The sequence below is a fragment of the Mixophyes fleayi genome, chromosome 2 (assembly GCF_038048845.1).
Source record: "Mixophyes fleayi isolate aMixFle1 chromosome 2, aMixFle1.hap1, whole genome shotgun sequence".
In the NCBI taxonomy this organism is placed as follows: domain Eukaryota; kingdom Metazoa; phylum Chordata; class Amphibia; order Anura; family Limnodynastidae; genus Mixophyes; species Mixophyes fleayi.
The window spans coordinates 136,957,435-136,975,793 of NC_134403.1; the positions used below are offsets into that span (position 1 = coordinate 136,957,435).

The 18,359-nt window shown below is 39.7% G+C and overlaps 1 protein-coding gene across 4 annotated transcripts in view; it reads left to right on the top strand.

Annotated features, from left to right (window-relative positions):
• The first annotated feature begins 206 nt into the window (after positions 1–206).
• Positions 207–18,359, top strand: part of MCF2L (MCF.2 cell line derived transforming sequence like) — a 224,426-nt gene continuing 206,273 nt past the window's right edge. For 2 of the 4 annotated variants that reach the window (XM_075200032.1, XM_075200033.1), the window contains exons 1-2: positions 208–364; positions 5,895–6,083. In XM_075200032.1, the coding sequence (XP_075056133.1) occupies positions 5,912–6,083 (172 nt within the window). In that variant the 5' untranslated portion in view covers positions 208–364; positions 5,895–5,911. Of the gene's footprint in view, positions 365–5,894; positions 6,084–18,359 lie in introns of all 4 variants that reach the window. The other 2 variants (XM_075200030.1, XM_075200031.1) reach the window with 2 other exon arrangements.

Here is an 18,359-nt window from a genome sequence, read left to right on the forward strand (position 1 = left end):
TTTGGATTGCTAATAAAGTATTTTATGCACTATGCAGCGCCCCCATTCTTTAGCTATTCGTCACCGTTATTTAGATCAATGCACCGGGCTATATAGATACAAACTCGGGGCTGTTCCTGTCGATGCCAGTAAGTGTCGCCCTCGAGTCATTGTGGATCATACCTCCTGTCCGCAAACTGTTCTGTGCTCTTTTCATCCCCACCCCCCTTTCTTACCACACCTCCAGCGTCTGTATGGCAGGAGTATCGGTGCAGATACCCGGCTTCTGTAGCCAGAAGCAGTGCGGACCTATTCAGAAAGCAGAACCATCCTTATCTGTCAGCGACTGGTGGAGCCTGTATTGTGCAAGTCTATACTGTGAGAGGTGAGCTCAGTCACTATCCTGTCCTGTGCTGCACCACATACTGCCAGGTACATTAAGTTATATACATGCCCCAGCATAACAGACCCGAACAGCTCTATGTTGGCTGGCACTGTGCTGCACCACATATTGCCAGGTACATTAAGTTATATACATGCCCCAGCATAACAGACCCGGGCAGCTCTCTATGTTGGCTGGCACTGTGCTGCACCACATACTGCCAGGTACATTAAGTTATATACATGCCCCAGCATAACAGACCCGGACAGCTCTCTATGTTGGCTGGCACTGTGCTGCAAATGAGACATTATACCACAAATTTCAGATCGCATCATATACAATGAGTCTTATAGTGTCATACCTGGAAATTTATAATTTCAACTTTTAACACTGTGATTCAACAAATAAATTGCTATATTTGTGTATTTAATGTTAGCCATGATTTACACATGGGTTAGCGTTTGCAGGTTAAAAATGCATGCAGATCGTCTGAGCCAGACTATTTAGATCTGTTTATATTGCTTTTTTTAGACCAAATACTTACTTGTATTCATAGATATTGCGGAACCAAATTCTATACAGTGGTGAGATACATGCACTGTATGAACGCACTCCCAGTTCCTTAATTGCAGTTATTCTTCCTGATGTAGAGTTAAGTACATCCAGCTCGACTGTGCACCTGGGCAAAATATTGTTTTGATGGGGGTGTCCTAGCTCAACACTAAGTCACATTGTAAAATAAAAAATAAAGCTGCCCAGTATTTGTGTGCTACATGCAAACAGAGGCTGTATATTCCCTGTATGGAAAAAAAAAAAGCATTTGCACTCCCAGTATCACAACATGGTTTGAAAGCCCCAAATGTCTACCTTCATTTAGTATCTATTGCACAATAACATTGCATATGCCTTACTATGCTTGCCTGTCTCTGCTGCAGTGTTGTATCTTTTGACCACTGTACTCTTGCATCAGTGTTATTTACCTAGAATAGTAATGGTATGCCGTTACCCATGTCTGGTCACAGGACTGTGTTTCAGTGTGTATACTCTTTTCAAAGCTGTATTTCATGTGTTTTAAAACACATTACATTATCAGGCTACTGCATTTCTACATATTCCATTATATCAACAGATGATCATTCTTTCTTTTATATTGTTATTATCCCTTTATCAGCTGATATAGACATGGAAGGTGTGCTGTTGCTGGGAACATTCGCAGAGTGAACTTGTACAATATTCACACCTGCTGCAAAGTGTTATCTTGAGTGTCAGAAGTATATTTAGATCAGGGTTACACAGACCCAGGGATCTACCTGATAGCTATGGAGCTTAGACTTTTATATAGGATTTTTCTGTTCTTTTTTACATATTTATTGTAGCTTTTTTTCTTTCTTGTCAATATTTTACAGACTGGCTCCTAAATTCAATATTATTATTTGACCACTCTTTAGCTATGGTAACAAGTCATTAGCAGCTATGTGTTTTTCATCAAATATTTTTGCCCTTTGGGCATGCAAAATATCAAACAAATTGTGCATGTAGGTTAATACATGTTGCAAGTCTTGTTTCATCCTTTTATAATTATTATTTTATTATTGTTTTCTTTTATTATCTTTTATTTATAAGGTGCCCATTTATTACACAGATCTATGCATTGAGGGGGATCATAATACAAACAGATGGCGTACACTGTGATCTGTATGATAGCAGAATAACAGTTGTAGCGATTGGTAGGGATGCACATTCATGCGTACAGGCACTGTGCTATTTCCTGGTTCCCGACTGTTAATTATAATTGTAAGTTTTTTCACTCGGTCAGTGTAACAAAGTAATTAAACGTGTTGTGAAAAAATAAGCACCCTTTGTGTATTTGAGTCCATTGAGCATGTTCAGACACAATATGGTCCAAAACTATAAGAGATAACTAATCCACATACATTAGTACGTTTTGTTTGGCCTATTGAGTAATTTAGAAACTGTGGTGCAGTGAATAAAACTCAAGAGCATATAGTAGGTGCATGGATCCACATTTAATAACTGCTAATTGTAAAACTTCCACTTTTTAAAGTGTAACTATGCCTGAATAAAATACTGTCATAGTGGAGGGTGGTTGGTATTGTCTTACCTTTCTTAGAATAACAGGACAACTATGGTTAATGAATGCATGCTGCTGAGTGCTGCAGTTTTGGTGAAAGCCTGCCTCACATCCTGGCTGCACATTCACCTATATCTAACAAAACTGGCACATGCCTGGCCCCAAAATGATCGACATGCCTGAGCATTATCAGATCAAAATCCATTGGACCATTTACGGGCAGCTATGTGCCTGTGAGTACCAGGGCCGGATTTACTGCTAGCCAACCTAGGCAACTGCCTAGGGCCCAGCGGTCCCCAGGGCCGGCGGTGAGCAGGGTAGGCAAGATGGAGGGGCGCTCCCCTCCTCCTGCCATCCCCTACTGTCTGCCGGCATAGCAAAACAAATTGCGTCCGGAAACAATAAAAAATAAATAAAAAAATCAGTCACCTGACCATGCAGCGGCTCTCGACAGTCTCTCCCCTCTGCTCTGTCCCAATGAATGTCGGGCGTGACGCCATCACGCAGACGTCATTTTCAGTGAGGACTCACCGAGGAGCAGAGAGAAGCAGCGCCCCGGAGAAGAAAGAAGACAGTAAGGCAAGAAGAGCACACAAGAGGAATACAGAAGAGAAAAAGGCAATAGAAAGGTAAGTAAAATAACGCAAGCACATAGGTTGAGGTAAACAAGATATTTTGGAGACAGACAAAAGGTACACAGAAGTGAGACATGGCGAGATAATGAAGAATTTATTGCGATAAAGTGTGGGGGCCAGTATATATTTGTGTGTGTGTGTGTGTGTGTGTGAGTGTGAGAGAGGGGGCCAGTATATATTGTGTGTGTGTGTGTGTGTGAGAGGGGGCCAGTATATATTGTGTGTGTGTGTGTGAGAGGGGGCCAGTATATATTGTGTGTGTAAGAGAGGGGACCAGTACATTGTGTGTGTAAGAGAGGGGACCAGTACATTGTGTGTGTGTGAGAGAGAGAGGGGGCTAGTACATTGTGAGTGAGAGAGGGGACCAGTACATTGTGAGCGTGTGAGAGGGGGCCAGTACATTGTGTGTGTGTGTGTGTGTGTGAGAGGGAGGGGGCCAGTACAGTGTGTGTGTGTGTGAGAGAGTGGGCTAGAACATCATGTGAGAGAGGGGGCTAGTACATTGTGAGAGAGAGGGGGCTAGTACATTGTGTGTGTGAGAGAGAGAGAGGGGGCTAGAACATCATGTGAGAGAGGGGGCTAGTACATTGTGTGTGTGTGTGTGTGTGTGTGTGTGTGTGTGTGTGTGTGTGTGTGTTTGAGAGGGGGCCAAAATATTAATATGTGTGTGTGAGGGGCCAGTATATTAATATAATGTTTGAGGGAAGGGGGATCTAATGTGGGAGGTAGGCTATTAATTTAATGGTGGAAGGCAGGTTGGGGGCTAATTATGGGTGCTATTTTATTTGTGTATGGTGGGGCAATTTAATAGTGGGGCCTATGAAGTTTAAGATAGGGTGATTGGATCTTTAATTTAACGCTGGGGTGGTTTTTGAACTATTAACTGAATGTGGGGCTGTTTGGGGAATATGTGGTCTATTTATTAAATGTGATTAGGAATTATGTAATGGGATGGTTGTGGGAAATTGTTATATTTATTAAACGTAAAGTAGAGTAGATCTATTTATCAAATGTGAATACTATTTTAATTTTGGGCTGGAGGTGACAGCCCTCTTTTTTTCCAAATAGGGCATCCAACATTCCACGATCCAGACAAGCAGCAACTGATCTAAAGACACCAGCAGCCACAAGTGGTGAAAGTGACAAGAACTGGTAGGAGAGAGCAGGACAGTCTGCCAACTGTCCTGAATCTGTTGGAGCAGTCCTGAATTTGGGTGACTGTCTCGCTTAGTCAGGATTTGGTCTGACTGCAAGGGGACAGTTTGGAGGTATGTCCTGCTTCACCGTATACTGCTCGTGAAAGCAGAACTGTGGGCACCTAACTTTAGTGCAAACAGTTTTTCCTGTGTATTTGTCTAAAATGATAACCATGTTACATCATAGGGGTCCCCCTGTTTAACGTATCCCATGTCCCCGAGAGCCTTAATCCAGCTCTGGGCCAGGGTGTCAGATTGACACCTAGTGCTCTGCTCCTCCTCCCAGTAGCACCGCTCATATTATTTGTTTTAGGTTAACCCTAAAACAAATAATAACCCTATTAGTATATAGTCCAATGCAAAAACAAGCCCATTTGCTGGCAAAAACATCAGGCTTTTAAAGCAAAATGGCTTTTTGCATTTTGATAAATCAGCCCCTGTATTCAGTACTGTAATAGAACATTATATAATCTATTGCTATAATATGATTTATACCCCATTATAATCAGCCAGGTATGTAAAAAAAGGAAAGTGCTCTAGGGAGAAGGAACATATAAAATGAAATATAAAGTGAGGTTTGTTTTTTGTTAAACTTTTGTTTTCATTATTTAAGATAAAACTAAATAACAATAAAATAGCCTCTTTTTATATTGATAAATATATATTGTACCGAAGATCACCCTTTAAAAATGGGCCGCTACTTATGAGCCAGTGCTATGTGCTTGCCCCCCCGGGCTAAAGTCAGCCAGCCAGCCCCTGAATAGGGGTATATGTTATGCTAAAAAACTATAGTGCTATGGATTTTTTCAGGGAGGGGGCCCCAAACCAGTATCTTGCCTAGTGCCCCATGAGGTCTAAATCTGGCTCTGGTGGATACAGTTATCTGCTGAAGGCACTGACGGGCCCAATGTGATCCGACCACTTAGCACCACTGATAGGTGACCGTGTCTCACCCAGCTATCATTGGTAAGCTGTACTCTCTTTAAGCCTCCCCTTTAGGTTTGTGTGTAGGTTTTAAATATCATGCCTACGTCTGGTAATCTCTGTAACCAGATTATGGTTAGTTACTTGCTAATATCCAAATATTAATTTGGCATTTACAGAAATAATTTGGGCCCTTATATGGTGTTGGAGGGAAAGTGATATTTAAATTCGAGAAACACATTTTTTCAGACTGAACACCACTCTCAAGTTAAAAACAAAAAACAAAAACAACCTGTTTTTAGTTATTTTATTATTGTTTGCTGGTTTAACTTTCAGCAGGCTCATCCCGTATACTAAATGTTGCAGGGAAGAGTATTTGAGGGAGGAGCTTTGGCTATAATGCTTGAGGCCTGCCTTGGGAGTAGGTAAGGCTACGTCCAGAAGGACTCATTTTTTTTTTCTCTCTTGGAAAAAGAAGTTTTAGGCGTTTAGTTGTCTGATATAGTCCACACCCTCTTATCGCTCACAAGTAAATATTCTGGAAGTGATGGCTTCATCAGTTTATTTAACTCTGCTATAACTAAAGCAATAATGACAATGTTTCCTTGAAACAGATCATAATAAATATATTTGAATATAAAATCTGTACATTTGGTCATATTATGAAATCTTGGTTTGTCACTTAGGAAAAGACCAGGTTTTCATGCCTGGGTGTTGGTGTCTCCTCTTGTGTCGGGAGTTTGGAGGTAGCATCTGTTTTGCTGCACAGAAATCCTGCAGTGAGGATGAAGCGGAGGAGACTGATCACCAGGTGGTGGTGTCTGATGTCATCCAGCTTGTCCCTGATGACCAGCCTGAGCTGGAGATACAAGCAGGTGAGGAAAACAAACCTGTCCAGCTCTTGTGCCTGCTTTCCTTGGGAATGTGAAGACTTTGAGGAATATATTTAAAAGTGGCAGTAAGGGTTCACTCTGACTAGTGATGGTAAAATGGATCACAATATGAGTAACTTGCACAAGCATCCAAATCACTGGTTGTACAGCAATATATGATAATGATTATTAATAATAAAACATAACAGTAATGAATAGCAGTGTAACTCGCAGGACAGCCCAAAATGCCAGAAAATTAAGCGTACGTGATGTTCCAATATTTGGAGCTGACCTGCTGTTTACACTGCCAATCGTCTAAAGTGTGCATCAGTATCAATGATCCCCACGCCAGCTTGAAGTTCAGAGTAGTTTGCACATGCTGTGTACCATTTTGGAACGCCATAGGGCTCATGTAGAGTTTGACGCATTTGCTCCCCGATTATAAGCAGGAAAATCCGTACACATTAAAAAGTGCATTTACGTGTATATGTATAGTCCAGTTAAACATCCCTAGCATATGTGCCAGGTTTACGTCACAAGCAACCTATGTGTATACTTATGTTCAACAATAGTGTAAATGTAGCGTAGAGATGCAACTTGGTAGTGTTAGTGGTAAATGCGAAAGTCACATTATCCTATTTGTAAACAATATAATAATGTTATGAAGTTTCATAAGCACGAGAGAATAGGTTCACTTATTAATAATTGCAAAAGTCATATTGTCAATCTAAACTTTAATTAAATAAAAATTAAATTAAATACAAACAGTTGTTGTTTTCCCCTTTAAAAATAAATAGGGAATCTTCTCTGTTTTTGTGGTCCAAGTGGAAATACCAATTAAATATTGCAAATAGACAAATGTGACTTCATATAATATAGCAGCCATACTAATGAATTAAGTACTGTGACCTAAAGGGGTCAAACCGCAATCAGCTAAGAGGTTCAAAATATGTTCATAAAGGTATACGTATGAATTTTGGGCGCACATGGAAATGCTAATTTTAATCCAATAGAACAAACATATGTGTCATACTACATAAGCCCCTTTGTGAGACTATATATGCACCACTACCTAACCACCTTTCTGAGCACGCCCTAAAGGTTATAGGGGCCTATTTATGAAACTACAAAGTGTGTTCAATCCCCGAAAACAATTAACTTCAAAGTTCTTATTTACCATCACTGCAGCCCAGCAGATATCCTAGATATCTGCTGCTTGGCATATCTCTTCGTCTTACTGAGCAGTCACCATAACAGTGTATGGGCACTACTCAGTATCACTATTCACTAAAGTTTGATAAAAAAAATAATTTTTTTAGCATGTTAATGTACGCCAGCTGAAGTTGGCGTACATTATCATAATTGAAAAGTTTCAGTGCTGTCAGCTCTGCTTCAAAGAGCAGAGCTGGACAGCGCATGTGTGGAGGGATCACATGATCCCTCCCTGTCACTCACCGCTCTCTCTCTGCAACTGTATAGTGCAGGGATGTTTGTGCGCATGCCCAAGGTTTTCAGCATACTTCTTCGGAAGTGCAGAGGCAGTGGTAAGTTTTGCACTTCACAGGAACAGCAGTTTTTTGGAACTGCTTTTTCATAAATCTGAGAAATAGTTCAATCCTTGTCAATACGATAAGGATTGAAAACTATTTTTCATTTTATGTGGTGATTGTTAAATGTGCCCCTTAGTGCTGTTTGCTGTAAATAACACTACATTTTTAGACATTTATTAATTCAATTTCACTGACAAAAAGTCGCAAATGTAACATTTGAAAGTAAGAAATATATATATATATATATATATATATATATATATATATATATATATATATATATATATATATATATATATATATATATATATATATATATGCGCGAAGTTTGTATGTTCTCCCCGTGTTTGCGTGGGTTTCCTCCGGGTACTTCGGTTTCCTCCCAGACTCCAAAAACATACTGGTAGGTTTATTGGCTGTTATTAAATGAACCAAAGTCTCTGTCCGTCTGTCGGTGTGTATATTAGGGAATTTAGACTGTAAGCTCCAATGGGGCAGAGACTGATGTGAGTGAGTTCTCTGTACAGCACTGCGGAATTAGTGGCGATATATAAATAGCTAATGATGAAAGCTATATATATATATATATATACACACATATTTTTTAACCTTATGTCTCTTCTAATTTCTTAGTGTTTTCAGGGGTATATTGCCTTCATGGTCTTTGGAATATATTACGGTTATGCATCTGTGAAAGTTATACCTACGTTAGATGTGAAGGATGTGGTCTTTGGGGACCCTACTCTACCACTGCTAAAATATTCCAAATAGTGTAGCTTTTTCATACCCTGTATTTTTATAGTATGTTCAACAGGTTTGTATCAAACCTGAGCCAGTGATTGTTGGCGTGTGGGGGACGAGGGGGGTAAACTCTTTTGTACGAGTACCTTGATTTTATATATTAAGTATGTGACTTAAGCACTAAAAGCAGGAGCATTAAATATGGTTTGTGTTGCTAAACACAGATGTTGCTGTGCAGCGCTGAGAAAATTATTTGCACTTGACCATTGTTAACATAATACTTGAACATAATCATAAAGGATTTTCAGTTTTATGTGTACAGGACAAGTGGGCATAAGACACAGGAAATATCGCACAAATCGGGCATGTCGTCTGTGTCAAACTGTAACTGATACAGGAGATAAACAAAATGATACCCATATATTGTGTGTGAGAAATGACCTGCAGCAATGTGTATCCTGAATTTAGAGCTTATTCTATAAACCTTCCCCACCCCATTGAGTCCCTGGACAGAGTGAGATGCCCTGGGGTAGGAATATAATAGAGTAGTGACACCTTGCCCTCAGCTTGTGCATTATCATGCCATATTGTTACATAAGAAGCTCAGTGTATAGTGACAAGTACAAATGAATGCACATTCATATGTAGAATCTTAGTGTCTCACATTGAGAAGAATACATGTCTGTGAGGATAAAGACTTTATGGTATATTTGGAGAATCAAGTAATCACAAATCTATTGACAAGATCTTATTTTTCATGAGAAAATTTGTGTCTTACTGGTTTTATTTTTCACAAGCCTTTCCCCACTTATTATGGACGAAATACATCCATGTATGATGCTGGTCTATAAGGGGATATCTTCCCATAAGCTTTTTCCATATTTTAATCGAGCACCAGCAAAGCTTTCATTTTGCACTATATTTAATTTTGGTGAAACCAATGTTATGTGCTACTTGGCACAGATTGGAGAAGCCTATCTGGTCTGTTCATTGGCATATATTAGTGATTCTCCCCACTTGTTTTTTCATTTTTACAAATTTTAAAGCACAACTATGGCAATGAACATACATGCACATCACATCACTAGTAGGATATGACAGGAATTACTGTGTTAGAGCAAAAAAATAAATAGTTATTCATTATAATGTTGTCACTCAACCCAGATATACTGAAGTTTCAAGGACAGCCTTTAGACAAGCCTCTTTCATTGGAACAAAGATGCCAGAGGTTTCCCAGAAAAGATTGTACACCAGTAAGTCTTTATATAAGGTGCACATTGTTATGCCCACACAGTAGGTTCACTGTGGCCTATTTCACCCCCCCAACCAGCCCTGAAATTAAATTTGCATTATATATTTAATGCAGTGTTTCCCAAACTCTGTCCTCAGGTACCCCTAACAGTGCAGGTTTTCCATATCTCTTTGCTGGAGCACAGGTGTATTTATTACTGACACATTGTAACAGGTCCACAGGTGGTATAATTACAATGAGTCCGTCAGTAATGGAAACACCTGTGCTCCAGCAAGGAGATATGGTAAACCTGCACTGTTAGTGGCCCTGAGGACTGGGTTTGGGAAACACTGATTTAATGGTTTGGGATAATCTGGGTGGTAGACGAGCCCATCCTCAACCAATAAGCCCTAGGTCAGCAAGTAGGTGATCTGGCCCTGTGTCCAACAGCGTGAAGCCCCTCTGTGCAGTCCTCTGCCCATAATTAAAGCCCTTTAAAGAGTATAGCAGCCTTGTGCCCAGATAAACATTTTCATGTCCCACCCCACCCTTATGTAGAGGCACATTTTCATGCCCAATAAAAGGCAGTGTCAGGCACCGTCCCTGTGCTGTGTCCGTCGCACAGGGACGGACGCCTGCTATTACTGCCTAGGCAACCGGACGCACTTCCGGGTCGGTGGTCGCGCGTCTAGGCAACGGAACGCTTCTCAGTAATTCCGGCGGTGGTGTTTAGCGTCACCACCGCCACTGATTGGATATGAGCCCTATAAAAGGATCACTCTAGCACTTGGAGAGTGCCAGAGTATTAGGTCCCACCTAGCTCCAGCGTTCCTGTGCATTTCCTCTAGTGACTCCTGTGTATTACCCGGCTTGCTCCTGACTACCCCTAATCTGTGCTCCTTGTGTATTGACCCTGGCTTGTTTGCCCATTCTCTCCTGCGCTCCTGATACCTGACCCGGCTAGCCCCTGACTACGATATTGGATTCTCCCTGTGGCATATCCTGATTTCTCGGTTCTGACCCGGCCTGCCTGACACCGTTTCCATCTTACCGCTTCACTGGTTGCTCCCTCTGAGGACCGCGACCTGCGTGTCTCCTGCAGCTAAGACCATACTCCCTTGCGGGGGTTCCTGGTGAACACCTGGAACACGTTAGACTCCGCGCCTCTTTGGTGAGTAGTGCCAAAACCAGTAAGCAAAATACTCAAGTTGTGACAATTTGTTTGGGGGTGATAGGCAGATGAAAACTTGAGCTTCACTTGGAGAGCTGAAGACAAAGACCACCAGAACCTGGCCATGAACTGGACCATGAACCAGTAAGCAGAATACTCTGAGTTCGTGACAGGCAGCACGTGGATTAGTGGTTAGCACTTCTGCCTCACAGCGCTGGGGTCATGAGTTCAATTCCCAACCATGGCCTTAACTGTGTGGAGTTTGTATGTTCTCCCCGTGTTTGCGTGGGTTTCCTCCCACACTCCAAAAAAACATACTAGTAGGTTAATTGGCTGCTATCAAAATTGACCCTAGTCTCCCCCTCCCTGTCTGTGTGAGTGTGTGTCTATAATAGGGAATTTAGACTGTAAGCTCCAATGGGGTAGGGACTAATGTGAATGAGTTCTCTGTACAGCACTGTGGAATCAGTGGCGCTATATAAATAAATGATGATGATGATGATGAGTGCTTTGCCAGTTTCCTTTTACTCCCTCCCTGGACTTACATTTTTTTTTTCCCTTCTTTTCGGTGGTTCTTAGTGCCTTGTCCACAAGGATGAGTACATCTCTCCAAAGAAATCACTGGTGGCTTCAGCCAACAAAACAAGCATGATTTCATGTAATGAAATCACAGTAGTTTCATATTGAAGCTGTGCTGCTTCTATTTGCAGCATCAACACTGGTTTCAGCTATTGAAACCGATTGGTATCTATTAAGGGAGTGTGAAGATGCCATTGAGTTCAAAACTGAAATGGTGGTATAATGTATCTTTTAACAGATTTCCACTTTAAAAAAAAAATAAAAAAATTTGTTTGTCTTATACCCTGATTCTGCTTTGGATTTCTGCTGTGATATTTAAACAGAGCGCTTAACTGCTTCAATGCCAGACTACTCTTTTCTTTTTTTTTTTTTTTTTGTTCATAAAAAGTGGAAGATGTTAACATTTTAAAAATTGTCTGCGATCCTGCTTTTAGAGCACTCTAATTAAAGTGGTGGTCTGTGAACTAAATATTTGTAAACAAGGGTCCTCTGTGTCTGGTGACTCTTTGCAGAACACATGTATCATTAAATCTGCAAGATGGTAGTAGAGATAAGTTACTTGGATCAGGAAGGACATTCATATAATTTGTGTCTGCTCATCGTCCCCTTTCATCTTAAGAAAATCATTATTCCCCTCTGCAATCCATCTAAACTATAATTTGGTCATAATTATGTAATTATATTAGTGCCTCTCTGTGTTTATCCCACCACGGAGATTATAGAGCAGGATAATAACTGTATTAGTAACTTTGCCGTTGTTGTAAAAAAATTCTCTGTGTATATTCTGGAGATTATAAGGAATATCTGCTTTATATTTGTTTTCCATTACTTTAAAGGTGTTTTTAAATAAGGTTTGGCTACACACATTTGCACCCCGGCATTGTACGGCGATGTGTTCAATGATAAAATTCATCTGAGTGAGTCTTTGTAAACATACCTAGATATGTATAGAAATATCTTATTTTTGTCATTGATTTATTTATTTGAAATCAAATACATATTAACTTTAAAAAGACTAACAAAAGGAAGCAAAACATTGAGGTTACCATTCTTAATTTACCCAAGAGCTTAATAATGAAAATTCAGACGTGTCAGTATATCGGAGAGAGATTACATTTATAAAAGTGATAGTTGTATTGGACTTCTAAAGACTAGTTTTAGACAATTTACTTTTTCACAAAGTAAAAATGCTCTGTTTTATATTTTTGATGGATAGGAAAGCTAGGAAGAGGATTCTTCTAAGGATCCCACTGGGAGATGAAAAGTTTGACAAATGTATATGTAAACATGAAAAACACTTATAGAAAATGTTTAAATGTGTTGTATACATTAAATATTGACAATATTTAGATAAAGGCCCCAAATGTGCTCAGATTGGATATTTTTGCTCACTTTTTCATGAATCTGTCAGGTTAATTCTAGTCGCCATAAATGTACTTATTAAATGAAATGCCCTTAAACCATACTTGCCTACTTTTTTCTTCTGGGAGATCCCAGAGGAGGGAGCGTGCTGGGAGGGCGGGAATATATAAGGTAGCAAGTGAATAATCGGTTCTTGAATTTGATGTGTTGGAAGCAGGAAAAACGGTAAAGTTTGAGGATCTGAGCAACTTTGACAAGGGCCAAATTGTGATGACTGGGTGAGAGCATCTCCAAAATAGCAGGTGTTGTGTGGTGTTCCTGGTATGTAGTGGTTAGTACCTACCAAAAGTGGTCCATGAAAGGACAACTGGTGAACCGACAACAGGATCACGGATGCCCAAGGCTTAAAGATATGCGTGGAGAGCAAAGGCTGGACGGTCTGGTTCAATCCCACAGAAGAGGTACTGTTAAACAAATTTCTGAAAAAGTTAATGCTGGCTATAAGAGAAAGGTATCGGAACACTCAGCTCGCTGCGTAGCCGCAGACCGGTCAGAGTGCCCATACTGACCCCTGTCCACCACCGAAAATGCCTACAACGGGCACATGAGCACCAGAACATGAAACATAGAACAATGAAAGAAAGTGGCCTGGTCTGAATAATCACATTTTATTTTACATAATGTGGATGGCTGGATGCATGTGCATCATTTATGCAGAGAGATGGGAGAGAGATGGCACCAGGAAGCCCTATGGGAAGGCAAGCCGGCCGAGGCAGTGTGATGCTTTTGCAATGTTCTACTGGAAAACTTGGGTCCTGGCATTCATGTGGATAATTTTTATTTCTAAGGCGCCACTAGGTATCCGTAGCGCCGTACAGGGACATACAGAAACACGGTACAGGGTGAGACAGCACGGTACAGTTAACAAAAAGCACAGTAACTCAGAAGCTCAAAGTACAGCTAGATGAAAGGTGAGAGCCCCCAGCGGTGAAGCTAGAGGGGCAGAAGGGCAGGAGGACCTCACGGATGAGACAAGGAGCTGGAGAGCAGAGTTAAGGTGGTGGAGAACAGGAGCAGAGGAGGCCCTGCTCAAAGGAGCGTACAATCTAAGGGGAGGGGATGTTACTTTGACACATACCAACTACCTAAACATTGTTGCAGACCTTCGTGGCAACTGTATTCCCTGAGGACAGTGGCCTCTTTCAGCAGGACAATGTGCCCTGCCACATTGCAAAAATTATTCAGGAATGGGTTGAGAAATATGACAAAAAGTTCAGGGTGTTGACTTGGCCTCCAAATTCCCTAGATCACAATCTGATTGAGCATCCGTAGGATGTGCTGGAAAAACAAGTCTGAGCCATGGAGACCCCACCTTGCAACTTACAGGACTTAAAAGATCTGCTGCTAATGTCTTGGTGGCAGATACCACAGGACATCTTCAGAGGTCTTGTGCATTCCATGCCTCGATGGGTCAGAGCTGTTTTAGCGGCACCAGGGGGACTTGCACAATATTAGGCGTGTTGTTTTAATGTTGTGGTTGATCTGTGTATATTGAAACATAAATGATAACAGATCGCGTTGAAAAAGACTGATAATCTGCATTCAGAGGAGAAGTGGGGAAAGTTCTTTATGACAATCTTCTTACCTACAATAACATCTTTGGGAATGAATGTACGGTGATTTCAGTACCCTGGCGACCTTACCGTCCTGTTGAACACTGTGATAATAAAATACCTTGTCTGGTAAGAAGACTTGCACATATGCAGTATGTTGGATACCTGTTTTTATATTGTGTGTTTACTCATTAAAAATTAAGATCTTTTAAAGCATTAATGAGTAGAAAGAAGCAACTGGAGGCATATTAATTTACTGGTATGATATTGGAGAAAGCTAAAATACAAGAATAAACAGTATGAGTAGAAAGTGCATCACCAAAAGGGGGCAGCACCTCCGGGAAAACAGGCAGCATCACTTGGAGTGTTTGGGAGTTCGAGAAGAATATCTAGAACCAACACTGGATCTATCTGGACACTATTGTTTTGTTATTACCACTATAAAGGTTAAGATGTATCACACGGTTAACACAATTTTATATTGTAATGGAATTCCACTATGTTATTTATGGTTTTTATTCACATGTTAATTAATATTTTGGAAATAAGGAGAAAAGAAGAATCATTGGACAACAGTGAAATGTAAGTATTTGAATTTATTCATTTTATTTACATATTGTGGTTACTAATAGCGCTGAGATTTGTTTACTTACTGAATTATTTTTGAAATTTCAGTGTGATTTCGAAAGGGGAATTTGGGCTGCAGTTTGAATGCTAGGAGAATTCATACACATTTATTGTATCATTGGTGCAGTAACTGTCAGAAATAGTGCATCTGTTTTTGTGTTCATACAGTATTCTATACACACTACTCTCTATACTCTAATTACATTCGCTAATAGAAGTAGGAGCTGTCATATTGAAAAAGCACTGCATCTACAGATTCCACTAGAACAGTGCCCGTTGGGGCTAAATTATTATGAAATAATGCTGGTAAGTACTTCATAGAGATGAGAGGAATTCCTGTATGACCCTAAGCAAGGCGAGCTATGAAGTATATTACTATTTTTCAGTACACCATCATGTATAACAGTCTGTAAGCTGCATCCTCGGAATTAATATGTATTGTATTCACATAATCTCTGATATAAAATGGGAAAGAACATGAGTTGGCTTTAAAAGCACTATGAGCTTATCCATATGCATGTAAAATCCTTAATTACTGGAATAAAATAAGAAATGTTAGATATTAAACACTTGGCTTTTTACTGGTGTGGGAATATACCCTGTTTAGAATAGAGTGCTGCTGACTATGCCAGTGGTGTGGTACGTTTTGTGCCACAATGAACGTTAGTACATATTGATGAAGGGGATGTCTTGGTGCAGTTTATTTGAATCCTTAGAGAACGTCTTCTGACTGTATTTTGGGAATTTCATGCAACTTGTCCCTCCAGTCTTTTTGCCATTCATTTAGTCTTCATCATTTAATCCATTAAAAATGGCCACTATTTCTCTGTTTGGAGAGATCCCATAGTAAATAATTTCTAGCTTTATTTTACTCTTTGTCCAATATGTGTATATTGGAATCCTGTGAAATGCTATTGTGAATGCAATATATGTTTCCTTTGTTGTGCAATGTATTCTTACCATAGGCCTCTTTGGTGTGTATGAAAGGGAGCATCTCGACCGAAATTTAAATATCACATTTGTGTTATAAATGTATCCAGCATGTAAAGGGCTTTGGTTTATTTAGATTAGGCTTGTGTACCCTGTTTTACCTGCAGATGTTGAACTACAAATCCCAGCATGTCCTGCTATACAATCTGTGTCGAATGCCAGGATAAGTCATTTTAACTAGAAGGATTCTAGACCACATTTGCGTAATGTTACATTCTGCTTTATTTATATTCTAGTATGGCTGCTGTTCGGATTCCAAATATTTTAATAGAATTGCTCCCTTGATATACGAGTTGAGAGGTTGCTGCCATTTCATGAGTACTGCATTGTAAACCTGGTGACATCTGTTGTCTCTGCCACAAGTTGATAAGGGAGTTATCTCCTAGGACAAGTTGCATTTCCAAGGAACTCTTCTCTCTGTGGATTTATTGGTTGCTTTGCTAGCCAGTAAAACTCAATGGCGAAGTCTCTTGGGAGCCACACTCCAGCACGAAGCACGTTTATGCCAGTGACAAGCTTTATTCATGGGGCTATGGGATTAATATTTTCAAAGGTTGAGTTAGTTTTGTGGAAATGAAAGAACTGTCTGCGATTTTTCTCTTTGTCATTCTGGTTATGTTTTATTACTTATTCTAGTCTATGCGATTATGCAAACTTGTATCATTTTCAGTTGTATACTGTTATATACTGCAAAATATTATTAATATTAAAAAAGATTGTTGTATTTTCACTGCTTGTGTAAAACACTTCTGTACAATGGTTGCGCACACAAAAGAAGCTGGAATTCAAAACAGTCTTGGTCTACACTTCATTCATTCATAGGAAACCAATAATTACATTGCTGCGTTTGCCCCTTGAACAGCTAATCATTGATTATGGGCGGCTAAGTAACAATATTTACAAGCGTTGTGGAATTCAGGTTTAAGGTACAATTGCTGTGCATTCTGACATGTAATTCATCTCCATCTTGAGAACTGAAGGAATGCACATGCCCTTCTTGATGGACCTCAAGATACAGCACACAAGATCCATAAGTCCAACTGTGTAGAATCAGAGCTTGATCACAATAATTGGCATTTCAGCTGACTTTTAAGTGTAAATGAATTGCAGTATTCCAGTTTTCATACTAAATTATGTAACTATCTCCAGTGTAAGATTTGTCTTTTTGAATTTCCCTTGTGCTCCCCTAAATGCCTTCATTTTGTTCAAGTGAAAACCCAGTGGAGTGTGAAGTTTAATAAAACATTCCAGGTACTCTGTAAATGATGTGATCCATCTTAAGCCAATTCCTATTGGAATTATTTAATGAAATTCACTGGTATGTTGATTTCTTGCTTGCCTATGCTATGCCAAAATAGCATATAAATATTGATGGTAATACTATCGTTCTAGAACAGTTGTTTTGAAACAAAAATACATTTTAAAGGTAAACTAACACATGCAATTAATTTAGATTTAGCTGGTATCAGTGATGGGAAATAAACAAATGATTTCCATCTTTTTTGGTAATCCTAGACACAATCCACAAAAAATTCAGTTTAATCTTTATGGTACAATTATCATCATAATATGGCAGAATACTTCCCTACCTGCAGCTACTTTCACCTGTTTGAGTACTGAACATGCTGCCTCTGGCACTGACACCGCAAATTGATCTATTACTCCTAGCTTGGACACGTTCTGAGCATTAAACTGTTGAGCAACTTTGACATGATTTGCCCACCACACCTCATTCTGCCCCTTGTATACTCTATACTGAAACCTTTTGTCCTGACTATAAAAAAATATATCTTTGTGAACTACTAAAAGGGACCTGGTCACTTCTCAGTGTGAAGATTGACTTAAATAATTAGCTGGCTCTTTATAGTTGTATGTATATGAGCATTATGGCCAATTATGTGTCTGCGCAACTCTGTTGGTCCCTGTAAATGTGCCTGAGAAGTGGCTGCACTTTGGTCTGTATATAATATTGCAAAAAAAAGTGTTACTGTGTATCGCTCGTTGTACTTGTGTGTATATTACCATGGATTCATTGCAGTGTATAATGAATTTATATTCTGTTTTTCTTCAAAAATGCAAGTTAGGAATGGTACTTAATGTGTATTTGGCTTACTTTGTGTGTGCAGTACACTGCATCAGTGTGGTGTTTAGTGCTGCCACTTTAATTGTGAAAAAGCATGATTTCACCTGTGTTCTGCATGTAAACTTATACACTATTGTATTAGGTCTAGATTCAGAATAAAATGCTATTTTATGTTTTCAGGCTGCAGTGTTTGTTTAAGCCTCCAGTAAAACTTAAGGTGCCCATACAAGAATTATACAGAAAATTCTGCCCAGTCATTACTGCGCCTATGAACCACACTTAGCAACTTTTTACCCAACTTTTTACCCTTTCCCTTCGGGAGATTCCAGAGG